Raw genomic sequence first — 25947 nt, 5'->3', positions numbered from 1 at the left:
GGTTGTCCTTGCACATCCCACACCACCCTGTAGAGCTCCCACATGTCCCCCTGGCTGCTAAGCCCAGGTGCGCAGGTGTTGGACCCAGGTGGCAGGGAGGACACGGTGGGGTCAGGCGGTGCCCCTCAACCCCTGCGCCCACAGGCTGTGGTGAGACTGGACAGGGCACACGCAAGTTCCTGCTCCTGCCAGCCCACTGGGTGATAAAAAGTTCATGATCTGGCCCCACATTCAAAAAGGTTGGACAACCCTTATGTAGACAAACTGGAGAGAGTCCAGTGGAGGGCAATGAAAATTGTTAGCAGGCTGAGGCAAGTGACTTATGAGGAGAGGCTGAGAGAACTGGGCTTAATGGGCATTTTTACACATGCAAGCACCTGGGACTGCGATACTTGCAGTTGTATAAGTGGGAAAATGCACATCAGCACTGAGAAAATGGCAGCGGTGCACTTTTGAATGAAAACATGTAGAAAGTGCTTTAGTTAAAAAATGAACTGCCACCATTTTCTGTGCGCTGACGTGCATTTTGCCACTTATACAACTGCATGCAATGCAGCACAGTGCACATCAGCTCGTCTGTGGAGCAGACTCGATTAATTGAGTCTGCTTTGAAGTGGCAGATCTCCGATGCACTGCTGGACCAAAAAGTATGTGTATAAATACCCATTTAGTCTAGAGCAGCAATTCTCAACCTTTTTTGTACCAGGACCCATTTGTAAACATCGACGGCCAGTTCCGACCCAGTGCCCCTCAATCCCAACTTGCTTACCCCCACCCCCAGGCCCCAGCTCCAAGCACCCCAGTGTATGGGGCAGGGGTAGCTGTGTGGGCCAGGGTGGGGTATGTGTGGGGTGTGGGGGGCCCCAAGCAGCCTCAAGCACTTGCTTACAGGCTGGAACTCTGACAGCTTGCAAAGGAAAAGCCACCGTTTCCCTTGTTTTTCTCCTTTAAAGGAGAATCCATTTTTTAAATTTGTTGATTCATTTTTAGTTTGTTTGAGACAAACTAGGAATAACAGCCATAAATTGACGGAGGGTAGGTTCAGGCTGGACATCAGGAAGCACTACTTCACAGTCAGGGCAGCTAGGATCTGGAACCAACTTCCAAGGGAAGTGATACTTGCTCCTACCCTGGGGATCTTCAAAAGGAGGCTAGCTAATCACCTTGCCAGGGTCATTTGACCCTAGCATTCTTTCCTGCCAATGGCAGGGATGGGGAGTTCATGATCTGCTAAGGTCCCTTCCGACCCTACCAACTATGAAACTACGAGACCCTTTCATATATTCTTGCAACCCACTTTTGAATTGTGACCTACAGATTATGAAGTGCTGGCCTAAAGAACAGGGGCAATGCTGGGGGCGGAGTTTGGGGGGGCTATAGCCACCCCAAAATTTACCTTAGCTCTGCCGTAGCCACCCCTCCCAATGCTGCTGCCTCTGCTTGCCCACCCCGTGCAGCTGAGCCCGTCCTCCTCCTGCCTACAGAAGCATGGTGCTCTGGGCCAGGCTCAGCTCAGCCCCCGTCCAGCCCCCCCACCGGGAAGAGACTGGTGCCACCCCTGCGAGAAGACAAAACTGAGAGGGGATTTGATAGCAGTCTTCAATTACCTGAAGGGTAGTTCCAAAGAAGATGGAGTTGGACTGTTCTCAGTGGTGGCAGATGACAGAACAAGGAGCATTGGTCTTGAGTTACAGCAAGAGAAGTTTAAGTTAGATATTAGGAAGAACTTTCTCACGAGAAAGGTAGAAAAGCACTGGAACAGGTTACCAGAGCAGTCGTGGAATCTCCATCCTTGGAGGTTTTTAAGACGTGGCTAGACAGAGCCTTGGTTGGGATGATCTAGTTGGGGACAGTCCTGCTTTGAGCAGGGGGTTGGACTAGATGGCCTCCTGATATTGATGTCCCTTCCAACCTTAATTTTCTGCGATTCTGTGATTATGTGTGTAAATTAGAGGTAGCCCCTCTAAATCATAAATCTATGTAGCTGTGAATGAAAGGAAAGATTACCTGCTCTAAGTCTGTGAAATCCCTATTGGAATGTATTTGCAGTCAAGGAAAACAAAGTTTATATATAAAAGTTGGGATCGGAAGCAAACTATGTGTGAGAAATATTTTTCACCCAGAAACAATTAACATCAAGTCCATTTGTTAGTGGATTTTTTCACATCTTGTTAGCTTCAGAATTACAGGAAAATTTCCAGACCTGAGCAAACAAGAGAAACCTGAATTCTGTCACTAGTTCTAGTAAAGCCTGCCTGGGGGGGAAAAAGTGTTGCCATGGCTACAGGAAAAAGAAACCCAGATCCAAAGGGGAGGTTTGTCCAGTGTAAGTAGTTAATTAAAGATTAAAGGAATATAGAAAAGTTCATATATATGCAGAACAGAAAAATAATCACTAGCAAGCAGCTGCTGTGAACGTATCAGCAATGAACTTAATATCTTCACAAGTCTAGGACTTTTATGACAGTCTCTGTGCTTCACACAATGGTCTTTTAGAGTTTTATGGCCAGGATGGGGATACAGCTGGCTTTTTCTTCTCCAAAAAGTACAGGTGCCAGATTCTTGAACAAAAGGAGTACCTCCATAAGCCAGGAGATTTGCAGCTCCTTGAGACAGAGCCAAGTGATTCTCTTTCCAGCCTTAGAGAACAGCAGGGCATACTTTCAAACTAGAAGGTATGTGTTTAGACACACATATCAGACACTCTAGTCTGATATGTGTGTCTAAAGGGTCTTTTATGAGAGCTAAGGTGGAGTCAGAGCTGAACTGAGTTGATGTAGCAGGGACCCCTAACACCTAATGCTTGAGGGGAAAGAAGCTAGCAAAGAGTTGCAAGTGGGTAGGTAGCTGGGCAAGGGCCAGCTGCAGCGTACCATGCAGTCAGGGAAAACTACAAGGAGTTAAAGTGCAGCAGGGGAGAGGGCAGGGGCTGCCTGCTCAGTCATTTAAGCCACAATGTCTTGAGTGCAGGCTGAGTACTTGGCTAATTAGAAACCTCTGGCCAAGGGTGGGGATTTGTGACCCAAAAGGGGTGGAGCCCAGCCTCCTAAAAGCCTGGCCCCTCAGTCAGAGAGCTCAGTTTTGTCTTGACTTCCAATGTGGCTAGAATTCCTGCTGGCCTGGGCTGCAAGAGAGAGGAACCCAGATAACATAAGCACCCAGGGAAGTGGCAAGATCCAGCAGCTGCAGAGTGAAAGCTTGCTGGGACTCTGGGAAACCCAGGATGGGTATGTGCAATCACCAGTTGGCATGGATGACTGTGTGTGGCTGATAGTGGTGCCTGAAGGATGGGGGTGTTGGGACAGGTGGAGAGCAACCTCACCTAGGTCAGGGATGCCAAAGGGGGCTGGGACAAAATGTGAGGCAGGTCCAAGGGCCCGGAGGATGAGACACATGAAACACATGGAGGGCTAAGGCTGAGAAAGGCTGGGCCAGAACAAAAAGGCCAGGTCTGGAGACCTGCAGCCAGGATAACTGGGCAAAAGCCAAGAGGGTTGAGGTCCCTACAAATGGCAAGGATGTTGAGAGAGTAACACTTGCGAGGCATAGGCATGGCTATCGGGGAGGACAGAGGCCACAGTTTTAGCCCTTAAAGCAATTTGGGCTAGAGTCTGAGCCCTACAAAGAGAGCCAGTGTCCAGAGGGAGCCCCAGAGGGAGGACTGATGTTTACAGGGGTCAGAGCCCCAAAGAGTAACTGAGGTCAGCAGGGGTCAGAGCCCCAGGCCAAGAGACTGTGTGGTGGGGTTGGAGCCCTGGATCAAGCCGGCTGGGATGAGTCTGAGGAGGAGTAGGAGCAGAAGTCTAGAAAGAGCACCCAGAGCCCATCAGCCTCTGAGGACAGCCTCTCCTTTTTATTTTTCCATCATAGCAGGTAAGGCAGCAGAGTGACACCCTGAGAAGCTGGAGTAGGTGAGCGGGGCGGGATTTATGCAGCCACTAGATGGCATCGCAGCCACTCCTGGGGCCTGTCCTGCTACAATTGGGTTAAAACACTTGACCACAAAATTGTACACATCTATGGATGGCAAGTAGGAGACTGCTCTGATGAGCAAAGTACTACTCTACAGCCAGCCCAGCTGGGTGTTGTTTCATGCCTTAGTATCCCGGTTTGTGTGATGCCTACCACTTGTATAAGGAAGCGAACTACAGACCCCCCCCTCCCCCTCCCCACGATGAGAACATGAAAATCTCTATAGAGCAGGGTTTGTCAAGCTATGGCCTGCAGACTGGATCTGGCCCACAAAGCCATTGGCTTGGGGGACTTCAGCAATGTTCGGCAGTGGGGTGCTTTATCTGGGCCATAGCCAGGCAACAGGGAGCTTTGCCCATGCCATGCTGTGGCAGGATGCTGGGGAGAAATGATGGTGCTGGTGATGGCAGCTGGGTCCTAGCACCGGCCCACTTTGGACCTGAGCTGGGTCATTCCAGACTGCCACTGGAGAATTTACTGACCACTTCTCTCGAGTGTGGACTAGAGTGACCAGGTCTATAACAGACTCTACAGAGCAGGCACAGAAGGGCCCACAACACACAATGGCCAGTGCCTCACGTATCTCCTTGTTCATGGTGGGATTTTTTTCACACAGTCTCACTAGTTTTACATTGGTTAAAATTTTGCAGGCACCTGCTTTTACTGCTGTCACAGTTCCAGTGTGCTCTGGATCCCTTTCCTGGTTTTCTCCAAGAGCATCCCTCTGGGAATAGACTGCTAGCATTCCACCTCTCTGGCTGGAACCATGTAGTCCCACCACTCTCAGGCTGCCTCTTGGAGCGCTTGCCCTGATTGCCAGCTGTGATAAATGGACAGGGCCTGAAGTGTTTGGCACCTGCAAGATCTTTTTTCTGGAAGATTTTGATCAGCAGCTGATTAAAAGCAACTCAAAAGAGCCTCTTCAAACAAAATACTGTTTATTCATCTGAAGGTACCTAGCAGTCGGGAAAGGGAGTCAAAACAAGAGAAGTCTCTATGCATCTGTTCTCACTGAAATGTTACCCATTCTTTGCCATTTCTGGTACCCTTAGTCAAGACTCTCCTTGACTGCGGGACATGGACAGTATTGGGAGGATTTTCTGCCTCTCCCTATCAGTCTCTCTCCCACTATCCCATCTTCCTTTCCTTGTCAAGGAGCTTCAACAGGTTAGCTCGGGTGGGGGCATGGAAAAAATAAACCTATCAACCTGACTTGTTTTTGTGGTACATTACCCATAAAGCCCAGGCCCTCCTCACAGAATGCTCCATCTTAGGGAGCAGCACTGAAATGCTAGGGAGGCATTTCATGACCATGATGATGGCAAGTATAAACCACACCCCCACTGGGTGGTACTTCATCTCTCTCTAGTGCTACCTGGTATGCACATATATATAGGTTGAAGAATTTGCTACAGAGTCCAGGGTTTATCCTGCAGACAGTAGCAGTTCATGCCTTAAAGTTGCGGAGGCCCCAGGTTTGAAACCCACTGGTGATGACCTATCCTTAGGTGTGTTATGCAGTAGTAAGGAGGGCCTCAGGGGGGTGAGACTCAAATGTTGGTTTCTGATCCCAGTTAGGTTGGCTGCCCAATAAAAGTGAAGTGCTAGGCTCAATCCCTCTCTGTGGGATTTGCTGTAAAGCAACAATGAGCCTTTCTATTATCACTGGAAGAGAGAACCTATAAAGTAAAAGCTGGCACTGCATCTGGGCCTGAGTACTATTTATACCTACACCTTTTTCCCTAACTCTATGTAATGGGGACCATGAGTAGGCACCGAGTGGTTGAAGGGAGCCTGAGAATGAGACTCTGACCTTCCATCTTGGGAGTGATTCCCATTAGCACTGACTTGCTATAGTCTGCTCCATGAGTTCTTGTCATGTGTAAAATCCCCAGGACCTCTTGGAAAGATTCGTTGTTCTTCTGGGGATCCCATCTTATTTTCCTGCTTTCTGCTCTCACCAAGGGACCTTAGCCTGTTTTTTTCCTTCTCGCTTGTTCTCACTTCCTATTCCTTCAGTAGAAAATTCTTCCATAGTCAAAAGGTGGAAAGTCATTGCTAGCTCTGAACTGACATTAATAGTGGTCTCTCCTGCATTATCTGCATCTTGCATACAGCACAGTACCAGCCCAGGAGAGGTCAGGCAGCGAGTGAACATTGATCATCTCAGCTCCATCCTTTAATTTGGCTTCTTTGTGAGGCTGCTGGATGCCAGTTAGCCCTGAGGCTATTTCAGCTAATGGTAGCCATTCCCTTCCATACTGTTTTGTTCTGGTTTTCATGGCTCACTGTGATGAGTCTTGCACTGTGCTTTGCTTTAAAAAGAGGTTATTGCTGCACATTGGTGGGCAGGGAGTTTCCAGAACTCCTGTCTAGCACAAGGCAAATGGGTCATTTGTGGGATCAGAGACCTCCTGAAAGAAACTGGAACGAAAAACGAGGAGGCTGTCATCTCAGCTCAATCTGTGAGTCAGCACATGCAGCGGGGATCAACAACCCACTGCCTTCCACTGTTTGAGGGAATACTGTAGCCAGGATGGTGGGGACAGACAGACTCAAAGTGGAAAGAGGAGGGTCAGGGCTGAAGAAAATGAGACCAGTCAGCTTTGGTACCAAAATCCACCACCCACGTCTCTCGCCTCTCTAGCCAGATGGGAAGCAAAGCTGGCTTGTGAGAAATTTCAGGGTTGTTTAATTTGATGTCAGTTCAAATTGGACCCAAACTGAGATTAGTTTAAATTTCTCTTGAACTAGAAGCTCTCTGGGTCCTGCAGCTGCTCAGTGAAGTTGAAGCTCGGGGCTCAGTAAATGGGTATTTTCAGATATTGTTTCGTCAGAAAATTTCCAGCTAGCTCAACTAGAAGCTCTGTGGCACAAAGCGCTGCTATTTGTTCTGTACCTGTAGACTGCCTCACACCGACGAGTCATGACCCAGACTCCCAGGGGCTTGCTTTCTCAAAATAAATGTATTAATGATACCAATTAATGACAAGGCTGATGGGTCTTACTCAGTGAGATGGTCCCTCTTCTACTAGTTGGGACTGCCCCATCCCAAGTCATTTATTGATGGCAATCTTTCTTTTGTCTCTGCCTCTGCTGTGAAGGGCTGGGTGAGAAGGGTGAATGAGCCTATTCCTTTCTGTCATTTTTGTGCCACATGCCTGCCTTGTTATCCAGATCAACTCCATTTAAGCTCACTCCCTTCATCTTTATCCTCCATCCATGCTGTCCCAGCCCAAATAAACAGCTTTTCAATAAGCCTGTTGCATTTGGCACCTCAGGGAAATAACTAAGAGATGGGAAGGAATTATGAAAGGGCTTGGAGATAGGGAGCAACAGGTTTGAGGACCAGTCCTGACATAGAGTAGCATAAGAACCAGGTGTGTATCCTGATTTTGACATGTTCAAAAGGCCAGACCTGTCTGCTGTTTGTACCAGTGAAGATGCTCTCGCCTTGTGGTGATGAGGCCTAGAACTACGCAGCTCGCTTCTGAGCACTCAGGCTGGTTTCCATGGAAATAGATGCAGAGCGGCTGGGCACTGCCAGGTATCCAGTGGATGGCAAGAATCATTGTCCAAAGAGATAATGCAATATGACAGGGAAATGAAAATCAGTACGTGCAAATGCATCCCAACACAATGTGTGCATGTGTAGATACAAATATGGTGGTTTCTCTATGTGAGGGAATGTGGTGTGGTGTGCAGCTAGCAGCATCATGAGTTTGGGATGACCATGTCATTCACTTGTGCTCATAACATAGAGTATCAGTCTTGTAGGCTAGGGACAGAAGTTGCACATAAACCAGTTTTAAGGGATCATAAACTGGTTTAAACCTGTAACAAAACATAAGTTCAGTACACATAGACCGCTTTCAAAATTACCAAAAGTGGTTTAGGATAAACCTGGTTAGATGTAATACCAGACTTAACTGATTTAGGTCAAACCGGTTTATGGAACTTCTGTCTCAGACCCCTTCCTGGTTCAAGTTAATTCACAGTCCTCCAGCATCCCAGGATGCTTTGCAGCCCTGGGCTATGCTGCCTGCTCCAGTGGAGCAGGGACTGTCTTGCCCTTTTGCTTCTTAGCCTGCTCCCTGCCTGTGTCAGTCAGCCTGTATGGATGGGGGGCAGGGGAACAGACCCCCGGACCACTCTAGCCCAGGTCTACACAGCACATGGGGGAAGGGAAAACCTGTGTGGCAGGGGCTTTTCAGCCCCTGGCAGCCCTGTCCCAACCCCCTCCCCCTTCCCAGCTGCTGATTGCTTCAACAGCTGCCACAGGAGAGAGAGAGGAGTTCTTCAGGCTGGGTGCCTGCCTGTGCAGCCCAGCATCGGGGCACAGGGAGCCCCTGCCTTAGTGGGGCTTCCCCCCACTCCAGCCAGGGTCCTCCAGCCCCAGGGAGCTGAAGGGAATTCTTCCCCTCCAGAAGGCAGAGCTGCTTCAGGAAGTAGAAGGAAATTCTGCTGCTCCCCAGCCAGTTTTGCCTTAGGTACTGTGAGTCTGAGGCAAAACTAATGCCAGGGAGTAGAGAAATTTCCCTCTGTTCCCTGGGCTATCCCTGAGACTCCAGCAGCTAAGGTAAGGGGTTGGGGGACCTTGGGTCAGCATTAGGGTAAGACCCCAAGGCAGGGGCTCCGCGGTGCTTCCACACTGGGCTGCATGGGTAGGCACCCAGGCCAGAGGACTTCTTCTCCCTCCCTCCAGGGGCAAGGAAGGGGAAGGGGGGAATTCCCCTCAGCTCCCCAGGGCTGCCTAGGCTGGGAAGCCCAGGCTGGGGAAACCTCCTGAAAGGGCCCAAGATGGGCCAGCACCTGGACAGGGGGCTCCTTAACCCCTGTGGGGGCACAGCAGGGGTTTGGGGACACTTGGCTGGGTTGGCAATAGCCAGCAGGCTGGGAGATGAGCTATAGCATCTAGCGTGATTCTACTCACTCTCACCCTCCGACTCACCCACTACATCTTGATCTTTTAGGAGAAAGGGAAGATCCTTGGTTATTTATGGTTGCTTTCATGAGTCTCAAGTCTCTGGTCCTCAGCGACACCTGGCTGGGGTCATTTGACCCCAGCACTCATTCCTGCCCAGGGCAGGGGGTCAGACTCAAAGATCTAATAGGTCCCTTCCGACCCTAACATCTATGAAACTATGAAACCCCCTGCCTATTGGCCTGGGTCAGTGCAGGCCACCCCTGGCTTTCCCAGTTGAAAACTGCATGTCAGCTCAGTTGGTTATCGGTTCAGCCTACACAGCTTAGAGGAAGCTGCCTAAATGAAACTGATTCAGCCTCAGGCTATTTGACTGTCTGTACTTAGCCATAAGGGTGAGGAAAGAATTCGTCCCCTCTCACAACCCCCTGAAAGTATTTTTGTGTTCCAGCAACAAAATATATGGGACTGAAGTGAAGGCCTTGTCAAGGGAATCTGGCATTTAGGAAAAAACATGTTCTGCCAGCTGTTTTAGGGCCCTCTGCAATGAAAGACAAAGCTGGCTGAGGACAGCTGCTGGCCAGTTTCTCTCTGAGATTTAGGAAAGGAGGGTTTGATGGGGAATGTAGTCTCTTTAGCAGCCACTACAGCGCTCCCAGCCTGGGGAAAAGCATTATGGAACTTAAAGGTACAAACACTCCTTCCAGCCGATCAGAATGAGAGCTGGGTTATGATAAAATGCAGGAGGATCTCAGCCAATTTGCAGAGGATCTTGGGTAATATCAATATCAAAGAATGGGGAATATAACTCCTGGTAGTGAGAGGGGCATATCTCCTGTTTAAAAGAGCTGAGATGGTTTGGTTTGACATGCTGTAGTAGCCAAGCCATGAGTAAGTCACCTGTCGGTTACACAGGTCAGATTTGATGCTCTAATGCTTCTTTTTAGTTTTAATTTATGAATCAGATAAGGGCCAATAAAACACACCCAACCTCATACAGTTGGTGTATGCTGTGGATATTAAACCAAAAAGTGTCTTGAGATTTTTAAAATTATAATTTTTCATTCCTCTGCTTGTGAAGTCATCTGCCCAGGGAGCTGGTTCAAAAAGGTGCTTAAATATGAGTCCAGTTTTAAGCATGTGCAATCCAGCTCTAAATCTTCATCTGCAGCTTTTATGTGTCTAAATTAAATGAGTACAATTCAGCTCACTGCCCTTGCTTATTCCTTTTTTATCTCAGATGTATTGTGCCAACTTTTTGTTGTTTCATGTATTCATCATTGCAATAAAGGGTTTAATTCCTTCCAAGGTATTGAATCCTTCTAGTGAAGAATTAAAAAGAGAATTTAACCCCCTGCCCCTTTAATTCAAATACAGATTTTTGGCAGAGAGGAATGTCAAAAGGAACTTTGATCATTTTGAAGACGATACATATGCTCTCTTACTGAGCTGGAATATTAAAACTACCTTTTAAAAAACCTTTTCAGTTTACTTTTATGTTTTACAAAAGTCAGAACAGTGAATCTCATGTGAAAGTGAATCTCTGATAAATCAAAACTTGCAAAGTGTATGGGAAGCTGGATCTCACTGGGGGGTTTTTTGTTTGTTTTGCCAACAGCAGTGAGAATTCCTGCTTAAAAACAATTTAACTGGTATTATCAGGGTCTTCTGCTTGTGATGTCATAATTCTTTCCACAGAAAAAAGTGTGGAAATAATACTTCCCACCATGATGAAATAGGTATAAGACCATCTATAGCTTTAGGTAGACAGAAAGCAGCAGAACTTGATGACCTGTTCCATGAGGAAGATCCTGTTTCCAGGAACACTTGCTGTGTAATGATGAACAAGTCATAAGCATCTGACATTTCATTTGACTGGACTGGTTTATGTCTAAGGTGTGGGGCCCTCAATTAGGAAAAACCTGACTGGATCACAGGCATAGTAGCACAAGCTGTCACCAATACCAGGGGGCATGAAGCTGGCTTAGGAGTGCTAGGGCTCCTCTAGGATGGGTTAAATCCTAGCTGGTTAAGGAATTTACCTATTGTATCCACTCTCAGGAAACATCCATGGTATCACCAATCCTAAACATTGAAAAAAAATCAGGAGCCAGGTCCCCAAGATCATCAGATATTTTTTTAAATAAGATATCATCAACTCAAAAATAAAGTCATTGCTATGGGGTTCATCTTTTCTTTTCTGCTTTTTGAGCCTGCAGGTCATGCTCCAGTTTTCATTTTTAGTGGTTGTGTCTGTGGATAAAAGCATTAAAAAAAAAAAAAAAAATGAAAGCAGAGGTTCTGCTATAACTTATTACCTTTAGCAGCTTAGGCTTCAAGGAAAGCACCAAGTATTCCAAGACTTGGAATAAAGTTGTGCGAGTTGGATCCACTAGCAGATACTGCTGGAAGAAGCCAGCAGTAAAATGTATCTCAGGAACAGGGCTGCAGGAAATCTAAGTGCCTACCTCAACAATACATGAATCGCCTCCAAGGTGCAGCTATTTCCCAAGTTATATGTTTTATGTTGCATTCAAATCTTCACTGAGGGTACCCCTGAAAATGTGTTTGCTGTCAGTGTAATTCCAACTTGAGCAGATCACAAAACTCAAGTCACCAGTAGGACTCAGTTCAGTCTCTGATCAGCCAGGTTTGGCAGATTTGGAGTGAACGGCTTTGGCAGAGCCAAGCTTATGGACAAAGGACAGGGACAGCATTAGCTACTGCTTGTCAAGCTTGACATAATTGTGTGCAATAGTTTGAGCACTGGCTGCCTACAATACAGCTGGTTCAAATCCACTGCAAGCTGGTGGCATACGCATGCACAAATCAGATATCTAACAGGATGATTATAGACAGCATCAGGCAATGGATTGGACTTAAAAGTAGGCAAGCAGAAGCAATGGAAGCAGCCTACCCTTTCACAAGTACTAAATTTCCCGCTCCCTCCTTCAAACCTCTTGAAAGCCATATAAGCATCATCCCTGGGAGATGTTTGTTCAATAACTAACTGGTACCATAGAAGCAACAGAGGGAGCACAGAGCACTGGGTTCCACAATAATGAGCAGATTCTCCTCACTAATACATTTCCAAACCAAGCTGGGACTCTGAGAAGGCATCGGAAGGTAGCTTGTGACAAATGAGACATGCAAAAAGTTCCTTGCAACATAAATGGGGCAAATTTTTCATTTAAACAATTTTGTTTCAGTCTGATTGATAATAATGGTAAATGGCCGTGTTCAGATTAAATCAGATTTTGGCTGCACATCTCTGGGGTCAAATCCTGAACTCTGAGACCTTCTGCCCTCCATGGTTGGCCATTGGACTGAAGGGAGCAGATGGTCCGTTGTAGATCTTCACTAAATGAATTGGTTTTGTTCCTTGCTAACCTGCCTGATGCAGGAGTACATGATGGAAACACCCGTTTTCAATATTTCAGCACTCTTTATTTCATCACATGCATCTCTCATTTACATAATTCAGTTTCAACATTTTGCACCTCATCAACAGGAGGAGGAGTATCTGATTAACAGCAATTCCAGAAAAAAAAAATTAATATCAACCCTGTTAACTTTACAAAACAAAAAACCAAATATGAACAAGGTATTTAATACGCCTTTAAAGTTCTTGAAATGATGCTTATTTGGTCATGAAGACAAATCATGGACAGCAAAGTGCCAGAATGCTCATCTAACACCTCACCCAAAGTTGGATCAATAAGCTTCTTACCTATTCCCTGGGCCATCATCACTATAACCACCACACTGTAACACAATTGGCAGAGTTGGAAATTTGTATAGAGTTACTGGTACATCTCTTGGAGTATCCAGATGGTAGGATTCTTTTCACGAAGTCCCCATCCCTCTTACAGGACTTGAGTATCTTGCAAGTCTTCCTTATTGGAAAGATTTTCTTTAAAAACAGGTTCTCTTGGTGAATACATACAATTAAATGCAAGTAATTATGACAATAATGAATTTATTAAATTGTAAATCTTATCCATCCTTGGATGTCTTGTATTTATCCATTTTTATGTTTCCCACCCTGAAGGTTCTCAGAGCGCTTTGAAACGCCAACATAGATTGTTTGGACTGGAACTTAATGGCAATTTAACCAAATGCAGCAACTCTGCTGAGATTGGAAGTGAGGAAGAGTACATCCAAATGCACTTGAAGAGATTTTAGTTAAGCAGCACAGATTCACCCAAACTGAAGTTTTTCCAGGACACGTAATCTAATTTGTGTTCGAGTTCCCAGCTGATCTTTCGATAGTACACAACAACCACTCTTACATCTCAGCTAAAAGACTGCAGCTCCACCAAGTTTCCTTTCCTATCATGATCTCCTAGTCAACAGTGAATTGGTTGGAAGAAACTCTATATTTCAATCATCAACACAACAGTAGGCTTTTTGGAAACTTCCCAGCCAAGCACTGTCCCACCCATAATGTGATTAATGTATGAAACCTGATAAAATCCCAGTTTTAGCTGCTCAAGCTGCATGCTAGTAATAGCCAAGTATACAAGTGACCTCTACTCTCAGGTAGTTTTTCTATTTATTACAACATATAAATAATCAGTAAAGTACTGTGTTCCAGAAATAGAAGAGTGCTATAGTGCTTCTGCCCTGTTCAAGGCATCTAGTAGAAAGTTGTTCTACTTGGAAAGGTGAGCAAGTAAAAAAGTTGCACCTTCTCTCTCAGCAGCTCTGCTGCTGCTTGATATTCAGTCACATCTGCTGACTTCAGTGTCAAATTATTTTCAACTGCTTTTCACTCCTGCTAATGCTGTGCAGCAACACAGTGATAAGAGGGGGAGGTGGAGTCCGTTTGCCCTTACACATCTGCAGCAGGACGGAATACTGACATTCCACCAGTTATGCTCATGCTAACCAAATGGAAAGCAATGCAATAGCATGGCTGTCACTGATGAGTGCTTCTCAGGCTGTTTGGATGTCATGGAGGTGGTGACAGCCTGCAGCACATTTGTGACTGATAGGATCAGAGAGAGCTGGGTTCTTTTCTTTCATAGTCTATCACCAACCCCTACAAATCCAGTTTCAAGGAGAACAGCAAGTCTCTAGGGTTCTATAGCAGTGTTTCAAACTAATGACATCTAAACTAACCATACAGGCCACCTTATCATTTTGTGCCTATGAACCATGACTATGCTGGCTACATGGCCAAGAAACACTCTTCTTCCAAGAACAAATTTCATGGAAAGCTGTAAAGTGAGCAATGCCATCTCTCCTTTAGATCAGGAGGCCTCTAGTTTAGGAGAGCTCGCACAGTTTCAAGTCAGCCAGAGTCCTCCATATAATTCAGAAAGCATTTAGCTATTATGGCATTGCTGAAACCCTGAAGATAAATTAATGGAAAAGGTCACCAAATAACCACAGACTGTCTCACTCTGCTGCATCTAGTGCTCTGCATGACCTTTCAGGAATAATGCTAATTTCTTCATACTTAATCCTGATGAATATTTACCCCGCAGTAAAATATCTGTGACATACCAGCAGAAGGTACTAGGGAATGGAAGAAGGTTCTTTTTTGTGCTCGACTAATCAATTGAATTCCTTCACAAAAGGTGACCAATAAAACAGAAGTATATCCCCCCTTCCTGATACCATCTCTGTAACTTCATGTTTGACTGCCAAAAGTATTAACTAACATCCCTGCTGATCTCCTCAGGGGCTGTGATAACATTAAATCTGAGTGCAGCGCTGGCATTGGTAAATGATCATCTTGCTGTCCCACAGGGTGCAAAGCTATCACCTGGCTTGGGTACAGCTAGTGCTGTTGCCTAAGCCAGATGACCTCTGTTTCACCTACATGTAGAGTTAAAGGGCTACTGCAATAATACATAAGGTTGTCAGACTTGTATCCATTCCATGCACACACACACCTCGGGCATGTCATTTCTCTTATCTGTGCCTCAGCTTCCCCATCCATAATGTGGGGATGACAATGACATAACTTTGTAAACAGAGTCGAGAGTATAGGGTAAGAGGTGCTACAGATTTCCTAAATTGCTGTAATAAAAGAGGCCCTGAGCCTGATATCTAAGCACAAAGAACAAGTCGGGTACAAAAATCAGTTTCCCTTTGGATTGTTAGCAGGTACAGAGGAAATGAAAGTCTCATTTGAATGCACAAGAAAAAACAAACAAACAAACAAACAAACAAACAGGGGCCTTCAAAGTTGTTGGAAAGTTAGTTTTAATCTGTGTAATATGCAGTGGTGTTTGTTCCAGATTAGATTAAAAATGAAATCAATCTATTTTTATGTATTTAGGACTTGATCCAAAGCCCACAGGGAGTCTCTCCACTGACTTCTATGGGCTTTGGATGAACCACTGATAGGGGAAATCAGTCCCTGTAATATCTGGGACAGAAATGAATTAAACAGCAGTCGGTGAACCCTAAATCAAGCCTCCATTTCTAATCATTGGAGCAGCGAAAGCAGAATAGAAAAGGTTAACTATAGTGGATTGCAGAGAGTTGTATACACATACCTCTCCATTAATAAAACATTACAATACATGTATTCAAAGTCCCTTACTTGTTGCAAGCATCCGTCCAAGTTTGCTCAATACAGAGCAGTATAAACAAGGAGTTAATTCCCCCCAGTGGAGCTCAGGACAGGCATTTGGGATCTGGTCCCTGCTGGAGTTTATCTACCCATCTTTCATTTGGTGGGTGTTAGCATGCTGCATCTGTCTTTCCTGAACAGAGCAGAGTGGTTCTGCTCTTTCTGAGGAAATGGGATAATGTCAGAGAAATGTCTGTGCTCCTGCTCAGATGAAGCACATGTCAAAGACTAAGAGAGCAAGATGGCAGAAGGGGAATCCTGCCAAACTACTCTCCTCCAACACACTTGGATACTCATTAAACTTTGCAGTGAGGGAGGTATGAATTGGTATGTTATATCTAGAGAGTAGTGGTGTTGGTGGCTTTGAGGCTGGAAATCATGGAGTAACTGGGTTGTTGCCGGTCTTGCCAACAAAACATGTAACCAGTTTCTGCAAGGCCGCAGCACGGATCCTAGAAGTATGCAGCACTTCCTCATGGTTGGCTCTCTCTTGACTGTCATAGTTCATCACTACCTTGTTGGTGATCAGGGAGATCCCAAAGACTCGGAGGCCACAATGCCTGGCTGTGATCACCTCTGGAACAGTGCTCATACCTATAGCAGGAGACAGAGGAAGCTCAGCATGCCTTAGGGTCAGACAAATAATTCACATCAAGAAGGAAATCCTTGAGACTGAAAGCCCTCAGCCTTTTCAATGTCTTCTATTGTAAGGCGAGTGCTTTTAAACAGTGTGCCTCCTTCTTTTGCTGCACCTTCTCTTCTTGTGGCAAAGGCATCTGAGCAGCACTATGGTTACCACTCCTCACTAGTCAATAAGTGGCCTACATTTGATTCTGGAGCTGCCTCCCTCCCCAAGATAGAGCCACCTGTCACCTTCTGCACAGCCATCCTAAAAGTACTGAAGTCTTGTATTGCTCAGCCCCCATCTTTCTGGGTTAAAGAATATTACCAGGAGACATGGCTTTAGGAGAAAAGGTTGCAGGGATATCTTAATTTCTTTCACTACATCACAGAAATACTTCTTAGACTGACACAAAGCATCCTGAAGATCATTCATGTGCAGACCTTTCTGAGCTGCTTAAAAGCTTCACTGTAACCAAATACTGAGCTGTAAGGATCTGTATGAATCATAACAATCATCTTCCTTGCAAGAGGCTAGAAGGGCTCATCAATTGCTACCTGTAACAGTTTGTCATGTTATGGGCACCATGAAAGTGCTCTATAGCTGTGCCCTACAGAAGTGCTCAGCTGCAAGACAAATTAACCCTCATTTAAAGAGGGTTTATATGAAGATGCTCTAAAGTGGAACACCTTCATTAACTTCTGTTTGTCCCTGCATGCGAGTAGGGCTGGGCCGATCCAGCCCAACCCCGCCCACAAAGCAGTCTATATGGCTGGGAGGGGGAGAAAGCAGAGGAGCAACCTGTGGTCTGGGGTTTGCCCAGCCTGCGCTGGAAGGAAGAGGGGTAGGGCAGGTGGATTGGAGGCCCCCCTTGAGGTGGGGGCTCCAACCTTCCCACTTGCGGTGAGGGCTGGGCAAATCCCAGATGGGAGCTCCTTCCCCTGCCTTTTCTCTCTCCCATCCTACAGACGGCACTGGAGCTGGTGCAGGGGAAGGGGGAGGGCTAGGGAAGAGAGGCTGTAGACAGGTAGCCTGCCTGCTGGATCAGCTCCCCCCCACAAAAAAAGGAGCTTGATCCTCTCCTCCACAACCTAATAGTGAATGTCTATTGGGTTGGGGTGGGTGAGGGGGAAAGAGGGATGCTGTAACTCATAGTGCTTTTTTTTGAAGCACCATGAGTTATGGCAGGGGGCTGCACATCTGTCAGTGCCCTCAGATGAAAAGCTCTATAAAAAGGGAAAGTAAAAAACAAAAAAAAAACAAAATACAAAAACAAAAAATACAACACACCAAAAAAACTTTTGACCCCAAACATTTTAAGAAGTGAGGTAACACACTTCATTGCTTATTGCACATAACCCATTCCTGGGTGAGTCCAGGGATGAATCTGGCCCATTAGATTTTGTAATACTCTTTATGTTTAGGAAAGGAAGCATTTTGGAGTTAGGCTCCTGAATGGATGCTGGTTGTCTAAAGATACAAAACTGTTCTGCTGAGTCACACTAGCAGCTGGACTTAGTGGGTCCTGTTGTCACCAAAATCAGGACTATATAGGGCTGTAAGTTTCTGTAAGTCAGAGGGACCTAGGGACTGGAACAGATACTGGGACAATGCAGAAGAAATCCTAGGAACAGTCAAACTAGAACGGAGTTTAATTTTTAATTTAAAAGTAAAGGCAGAGTCCACAGTTGGGATAAGTGTGGGAATATCCAGTGTTAGGAGCAGAATGAGGACAGTCTATTTATAGCTCCTCTGTACATCCAGCCTTTTCCGAATTACCCCACAAACCCAGCCCATACATCTCACCTACTGCATCCGCTCCCAGGACCTGGAGCATGCGACTTTCAGCAATGGTCTCATAGGAGGGACCTGCCAACATGCAGTACACACCCTCCTGGATGAATTCCAGGTAGCCCAACTCCTGTGCACTCTCCTTAGCTAGGCCAAACAGGTCTCTGTCGTAGGCATCCGACATACAGGGAAACCTCACCCCAAACCTGCAAGGAAAAGAAGAGCTCTACCAACTGACATTGGATATCAACCTTTCTGCTGCTACCTCCATAACTCAGGAGTTCAGCAGGGCTCACATTCCAAACCCCCCCCCAGCAAACATCAAGGATAGACTATCATTACGGCAGTCTCCTTTATAACTGTCAGCATGACTGGGTGACTCAGCCATCACTGCATTCAATCCTGCCCTCTTGAACCCCCCCAGCCCTCCCTACTAGCCAAAAGGGTTACTGTTACAGTAAAGACAGATATGTTGTTCCTACAACACAAATGCCTTAATATTTTGGGGGCCTCCACCCTTGCGGAAGAACTGACAGCTTATCCTCATTTCCCCAATAACATGCTGACTGCCATTCTTTTTTTGAATGTATACCTCATTACCTAATTGCTGTTCCTTTCTTTCTAGTGCATGTGGGTTATGGATAGGGCTTTCTGTGAGATTTGCTGCTCCCTAAGGCTATTCCAAGGAACAGTGTTGGGGAGCATCCAGCAGAGTTCTGTATAACTATACCTTTCTGACTCTGGATCATGCAACTATCAGGACAGGCTTTGTTCCAAGGCTACTCATATTTTGCAGACCTGAGGGCTGAAATGGCAATTGGCCAGAAACCCTAGAGTGGAAAGTAACTTGCACCCACATGCTTTAAAACAGCAGTAAAGAATTGGAGTAACTCCACTAAAACTGATTGATATTAGGGTTTACTCCTGCAATGCATACTTCAATCTAGTTTTAGATATCTTCAGTAATCCTTTCTTTGTGAGGCATGTTCTGCATGCTGATGGATCTCACTAGTGGGGACATGTTTCCAGCTGTGGAGCAGCTGTTTATAGTTTGGAGTTCTGGCACCACATGATACTGTAATAAGAGAACTCACTCTCGTATTTAAGTTGTGTTCTCACCTCCTAGTTGTGCAGGCCGGGAGCGATCCGAGCCCTTTTCCATGCTGCACGCGGGCTGTGGCCAGCGGCCCGGGCACACCAGGTCGGAGAGGGAAGGCCGTCGAGCTGGAATTAGGCACAAACGCTTAGCGGTAGTTTAAAGATTGTTTACTTACACCGAGATGGCAGTGGTGTAGGCTGGAAAACTTGCTTGAGTTGCGGTTACAGACAGACAACACAGACGGTCTCGTGGAGGTTGCTAGGCTCCACGGTACAGAGCTCCGGATGCTCTGGGTGAACGAGCCACCAAAATTAGAATCGTAGATACGTCTTATAAAAGTCGCGCTCGAAGACAGAAAGAGGTGGGCGGTGGATCAGGTCGCCAAGCTCCTCTGAATCTCACACAGGGTTTCTATTACCCTGCCATGTATCCAGAGTCCCCACGAGATGGATGTGGAGTCCTCTTCGGCTTGGGCGGAAACTGCCCAAGCCTCTTATACGGCTAACAGGCCAAGCGCTAGCCGCCACGTGGGGATAATTTAGAATTAGCCAATAACGGGGAACAAATCTGCATACCAGTGGCAGGAACCCTTTTGCACCGTGCATTCCTCTTGCAACATGAGCAATGCACTCTACAAAAGAAGCTGCAGAAAAGGCGGGAAACTCGTCCCTGCACTGGGGTTTTTCTCTGCAACGGGAAACTCTCCCGTGCAATGAAGCTGCAACTTGGCGGGGATAATTCAGGTGCCGAAGCACACACAAAATCATGCCTTTGGGTCATGACACTAGTCACAGCAGAGGGTGACTGTGGAGCACATATTAGGACTCCCATTTCAGGTAACCTAACTTCAGGGTGGAGGAGTTGACTCCTCCCTCTCTCTTACAAACAGGCTCCACCCTTCTCATTTGCTCTTCTACAAAGAAGACTGCTCCTGCTCAAGACAACAAATGCTTTGTCAATGACTCAGAGAACAGAAGAGGTAAAAGGACCTAATTTAGAGACACTGGAAAACCAGCAACACAAATTTCAAGCCATCCTCAATGTGGTTTAATGGAAACTGTTCAAGCCCTCAGTTCACCTGGACTATGGCTTCAACTGCCTTCAAAGTTTGATTAGCTGTTCAATTTTATATTAGTACTGTCCCAGCATAAGGCCCTGAGCCCGAATAGGGTTTCTAAATGTTTAAGTAAAATGAAAATAAAAACCCCCCAATCCTTCACACATGCAATCAGAGAGAATAAGCATGATCAAAAAAGCAAACTGTTTTCTTAAGTTCATGGAATATGGCCAGCTGTCCATATCCTAATGTGTTAAATTCAATCCTCAGATTCTTGCACATATACCCTCTTAACATCACTCTCTTTCCCCCATTCTTGTGTGCTCTGGATAAATTCACTCTAGGCTAAGATGCACTGGCTTTTAGTTCAGCTAAGGCACTGCAACACTTTGAAAATGGATTGATAAAAACCTCTCTCTTGTTTTGCTTGTCCTGAATTACCTCTGGTCAGTGATACAAGAGAGTCTGATCTCCCAGGATGCTGCACACTTCGCAAGAGAGCTTCTCTTGACAAGCAATGAGACAATTACTCTACCTTTGAATTCTGTCCAAACAAAGTTATTGTTCAGCTGGCTTTTTATCTCCCTTTCCTCAAGGATTATCTGAAGCCAGAGAGCTGTCAACATTTTTTCCACATGGCTTCCTTGCATTTGATTGGTCTTTCTTTTAATTATTACCAATACCATAAGATGTTCAGCTTTAGATGGGCATTGTCCTTCTCTTGCCATTTGGACTACAGAAAAGATTAAGTCCTTTTTTCTGGGAGCAATATTAAAACCTTTCAGGTTTCTTCTGAAGTCAGTGTCAGGCCTGGCATGAGATCAGCAAGGATCTGACTTCAATCAGCAGGCATGCAGGACACAGTGACCCTAACGAAGCCTTGCTTTTTTTAGAAAGAGGCTTGCAGAATCCAGCTGCCATTCCTGCAAAGACTGCCCTCTAGCAAGATTCAGGTACTAACCCAACAGTGACTCTAGAACAGTGCTTCCCAACCTTTTCTTCAGCATGACCCCATTTATGGCCCCATTTCTTCAGCATGGCTCCTCACTTCGAACCCACAGCCCCCCTGCAACCCCATCCTCTGATGTTGCGACCCCATTTGGGGTTGCAGTTCACAGTTTGGGAACCACTGTGCTAGAACATTTGTCAAAATGCAACAAATGTGTTTAAATGCAAATGAATTACCCTTGGCATTGTTCTTTCCCTGTCCCAGTTCTGTGCGGTTGGACTATTTTCTTCTTTGCCACTACAGCATGCTATTGACAGTCAATAAATCCTGCTAATTTTAATTCTGCACCATCAAAATCTGGATCATTTGTCTATTTCCACAATGAAAAGCCTCAGACAAAAAGCGCAGATCATATTTCTGTTCAACTACTGCAGCCTTCTCCTCCGACTTCCTTGGTGTTACCTACTTACTCCTCCAGTATGTGTAAGACTACTGTGGATTTTCAATGAAAATTCAAGATCTGTGATGGGGTATTGCTGACCATCTGCTGTACCACAAATAACTAAGTGTTCTTTAGGGAGCTGTCTGTCTGCAAGTTAACTAGGATCCCTCTTTTAACAAAGATCTAGCCCCTTCTCTCCTTTTTCAGACCCTGTCAGATGAAACAACGGCATCCTCACCTCAGCTGTGCTGCAAGGTAAGCCTCCAGAGATATTTTGAGACAGCTGCAGATATTTCTCCCCCAAGTTTCTTGCACTGAGCAGTGATATTGGAATTTGTTAGCCATCTTGTTTGTAATTGCATTCCACCGATGGAAATGTTTTACAGGTTCCTCTCTGTATGACATCCACAAGGGTATAAGTCAGCTACAGCCCAACTAAGGAGCTTAGATTCTTCAGATCAATCTATAGCACTTCTTGCTAAATCCCCAAAGGCCACCATTCAGTTCCTGCTACATTAACCAAGATCGCCATCATCATAAAATATTCTGAGTGGATATTTTTCCTATAGTTAGGAGGACAGTAGTAGGAAAGAGCTTGATTTAATGGTCTGGATACAAGGCTGGGCATCAAGGAACTTTTGAGCTGAGACCCTAGTTCTGCTGCTGAATTATTGCATAGCCTCCATCACATACTTCTCTCCCTCTTTTCTCTATTTGTAACAGTGTGAAAGACAGCAATAATCCACCTATTGCAGGGTTTCCTCTTTTGTTCATGTTTGCACAGAGCTTGGCAGGTGTAAGATGTTAAGTACTGTTAACGAATAACAAAACTGTTTTCATGGATCACCCCTATCATGCAGAAGGATGGAAAGGTTGATAAAAGGGCTGGTATGAAACTCACTGAAGAGCCCCACTTCCCCAGTGATGCCAACTGTTACACAAGCTGCAGCTTGCATCAAATCAGAAATAATCATTAATAAATGCAGGCAGCAGCATGGAAAACATTGCAATTAATTACATCAGTTAATTGAAGGCACCTGGCAGAGGTGGCAAAGACAATCACAGAGTGCAGCAGCTTTAGTATCACTATTAGTGGAACAAGCTCAGTCACACTTCCTGTGTGGCTGGTCCCGCCACTATGAGGACTGGTGTCCCTGTTTTTTCAACAGTAAAACCATCTCAGTGTGTGTGTGTGGAAATTCCCCAAAGGCTTGCAGCAAGTAAGCAACAATAAGGGAAGGTGTCCAGGGAAGGAAAAGTAGATGGCACAGCAAGTGAAGTTGCTGCTCTAGCTTCTCTCTTGTGGGCATACATTTGGTAAATATTTTGTCAGACACAGTTAGCAGTCTCTCTATTTGGCTGGAGTAGGAAAGGATCCTATGTGTGGACTGAAGTGTATTGGGGTGGCCTAAGGGCAAGGAAGGGGGCTACTGCAGGTTAGAACTGAAATCCATTGACTGAACCCAAATATGAATTCAAAGACTGGAACAGCAGGAAGCATGAATGGATCTAGGATTTTGAAAAGGGTGCAGATGGTGCACTGCATCACCACATGTAACACTTTCTTTTTAACTGCAGAAAGATAAATAGAAGTTTCACTGCTATGCTAGGGGCCTTGCAGTATATATTTAGTTTAAAATCAAGGCAAAACCAAATATAACTATTGGAATGTGCACTAATTTGCTAGATTATATATTCAATTAAAATACAACAAGCTAGGCAAAAATAGCCAAAAGACTCAAGAGATACTGTATCATTAGTCCTCTAGTCATTATAGTTAAATGTACATCTCTTATTCAGATTCATAAAAAAAAAAAAAATATCTAGTGGTCTTGGACATCTTGGCAGTGCCTCCAATACTTCATTGGCAGGCATGTCTGCACCCAAATTAGTATCACCATACCCAAGTTAAGGTTTTTAGTCCAACCTGAAAACAGACTGTAGGACTGAAGTAGAACAGAGACATTACCAGGAATGTCTAATAGACAGTAACATGGCAGAAGAGAGGCTAGTTTGAATAGTGGAACAACAAGACCATTAAAAAGGAGAGACGGCTGTTGATATCTGTGGAGTGAAATTAGCAGGAATAAGGTAGATTTTAATAAACCATGAAGTCAATTGACTCAGTGCTGCCTGAATAGGAGTACCACTGCCCTTCCCAGGCAGTTGGTTTTAAAGTTTGGGAGCAGAAGGAAGCAAAGGGGGTGTCACTATATGGCCACCCCTAGGATGTCCGGGACATCCCTAGGGCACCGTGACCATGTCCACTCTGCCCTATGGGTGCCTACTAATCTCATCTGCTATGTCTTGCTGATATAAATGATGAATTAAGAGGCTACCCTTGAGTTGTGGCTCGGTCACAGTCCTGGCAGACTCCTCTAAACCCTGTGGGTTGTTAGACCCCTTAATTGGGTCCCACACTCAGGAGGTACCTTATGATACTCCCCCCCCCCCCAAGCTTTATGGGCTTGATGTGCGACTCCAAAACCACCCTTTTATCACACCCCATGCCTCGCAGATGTTATATAGACTTTGTCTTCTTGTGTTGAAGCCTCAGCTTAGTCTTGGCTTCAGTAACTACACTTTCTGGCAGTGGTGTCTGCTCACCCCTACCACTACACCCTCTCTGGTGCTGGGGTCTCCACACTGTACTGTGCCCCAATGAAGCCTCCTCCTCCCCAGTAGCCTCATCCCAGCCCACCAGTTTAAATAACAAGAAAGCACAACACAACCATAACAAAGGGTCCACACTCTATCCCCTATTAGAAGGCAAACTTCTCTCTCAATTTACTGGGCCTCCCCCAGTACCTATGAGCTCCTATAGCCCCTTAATCCTGACAGGCAGTCAAGCAACTCTAGTTATCATCCTCTATGAAAGCTCCTTCTCTCTTGGCTGCTGCCAGAAAACTAACTCTCTAGTCTCAGCCCTGGGGTTTATGAGCGCCCAGGGCCCTGCCTTCTTCTGGTCAGCTGACCAGGTACAGGTGCAGGCTAATTTCCTCATTAGCCTGGTGCCACAGTAACCTGCACCTGTGAGGTTTCTGCCTGACTGCTAGGGCCCTCTCTCTAGGCAGGAGCAGGCACCTTAGTGCCCTGTGACAGGGGGATGCAACTGCACCACGGTACTCTCCATGGATCTGTCCCTGGAAGGAAGTACAACAGGCCAGGAGTGGAGTGATGGGTGTTGGTAAAATTGTGTGGGAAAGTTGCAAAGAACCTGTCTGCACTGCTAATTTATATCCAGTGTTATTAATCTTTCAGTAAATGTAGTAGAAATGTTGTTTCTCTTGTTTGTTTCTCTGTTGATGCATCTGTACACGAGCCTCAGTTCTCAAATTTTGCTTGCTTACCTCTCGTCATTTGGCCCACGCAGTGGGTTCTGTCCTGCAAAGCCCAGCATGTTGATATGATCTCTAATGAACATGATGTCCCCAACTTGGAAATGTTGGTTAAGTCCCCCAGCTGCATTTGTGACGATTAAGATCTCTACCCCAAGGAGGAAAAACACCCGGATGGGAAAGGTTACCTACAAAATCACCAAATAACAAGATATCTGCATGATAAGTTTCAGGCTTCTTAGCTTGGAGACCTGCCCAATGGTTCCAGGCACACTATGCACATTCAGGCACATAATATACTGTTTTCTGCTCAGAAGTTCTGGTTTGGATTAATAGGTAAACTGATTTAGTTTCTTTCTGTGCCTGCCTCTTTCCGTTTCCTTCACAGAGAGTTATTGAGCAGTGATGAAAACAGAAAAAGGAGGTGATGCTACTACTGATTAGCTGGTCAATTGAAAATTAAATTTACTAGCAGTTCACAAAGTAACAGTCGCTAATCACCAACATTAGCAGCATAAAAATTACATGCCAGAGTTGCATTGGGAATGGAAAAAGACAACGGGACAAAGGAATCTGCAGATTGTGGGCTGGGCTGGGCTGGGGAGACAGTGGTATGGGCTTTCAGGAAAATGCTTCCTTACCTCCCTCTGATTTAAGAAAGCAAATTATCTTTTTCATGGTGCTCCACTTCATTTAGTCTATGCTGCTTAAAACCTTTATGTCATCTTCCCTGATTCAGCTCTCTGGTTTCCCACATGTATCTTTAAATTGACCAGACAAAAAGTGCCCCTTAATCAAAAGGTCTGAGTCTCTGAGTTACAGCTGCTTGGTCTGTGACCAGCTCTTCATCCTATTTACACTTCAAAGGCAGCCCTACAATGAGAATCTCAAAAGGCAGCCCTACAATGAGAAAAGTGAACTGGATTCTGTTTGGCTTAGCATGTTACAAGTGTCAGCTAAATTCTGTCTGCAAAATCATTGTTATAGGTGAAGATGTAGGCGACAGAGAAAACCCAGCTGAAGTTTCAGCTCAAGGATGGCATTTGCAGGCAAATAATCTTTTGTCTTGTAAACTGGGTTTATTGGTTATGAGAACACTGAACAAGAATAACTCTAGAACTGATAATGTTCTTTGCCTAATCACTGTTCTGAAAGTAACTGCCC

At 45.5% G+C, this 25947-nt stretch overlaps 1 protein-coding gene across 2 annotated transcripts in view; it reads right to left on the bottom strand.

The window, feature by feature from the left end:
• Positions 1-15795: 15795 nt before the first annotated feature.
• The window catches only part of LOC102367760 (purine nucleoside phosphorylase-like), a 32380-nt gene continuing 22228 nt past the window's right edge, over positions 15796-25947 (bottom strand). Inside the window, exons 4-7 of one of the 2 annotated variants that reach the window (XM_025199798.1) lie at positions 24796-24971; positions 21684-21839; positions 17914-18104; positions 15796-16079 (exon numbers count right to left, since the gene is read on the bottom strand). In XM_025199798.1, coding sequence (XP_025055583.1) covers positions 15862-16079; positions 17914-18104; positions 21684-21839; positions 24796-24971 — 741 coding nt within the window. In that variant the 3' untranslated portion in view covers positions 15796-15861. Of the gene's footprint in view, positions 16080-17913; positions 18105-19017; positions 19042-21683; positions 21840-24795; positions 24972-25947 lie in introns of those variants that run through there. The other variant, XR_003093212.1, reaches the window with a different exon arrangement.

Source organism: Alligator sinensis, unplaced genomic scaffold (genome assembly GCF_000455745.1).
Source record: "Alligator sinensis unplaced genomic scaffold, ASM45574v1 scaffold203_1, whole genome shotgun sequence".
NCBI lineage: Eukaryota > Metazoa > Chordata > Crocodylia > Alligatoridae > Alligator > Alligator sinensis.
The sequence above is the reverse complement of the archived record's forward strand: the minus strand, read 5'-3'. Positions and strand labels throughout refer to the sequence as shown.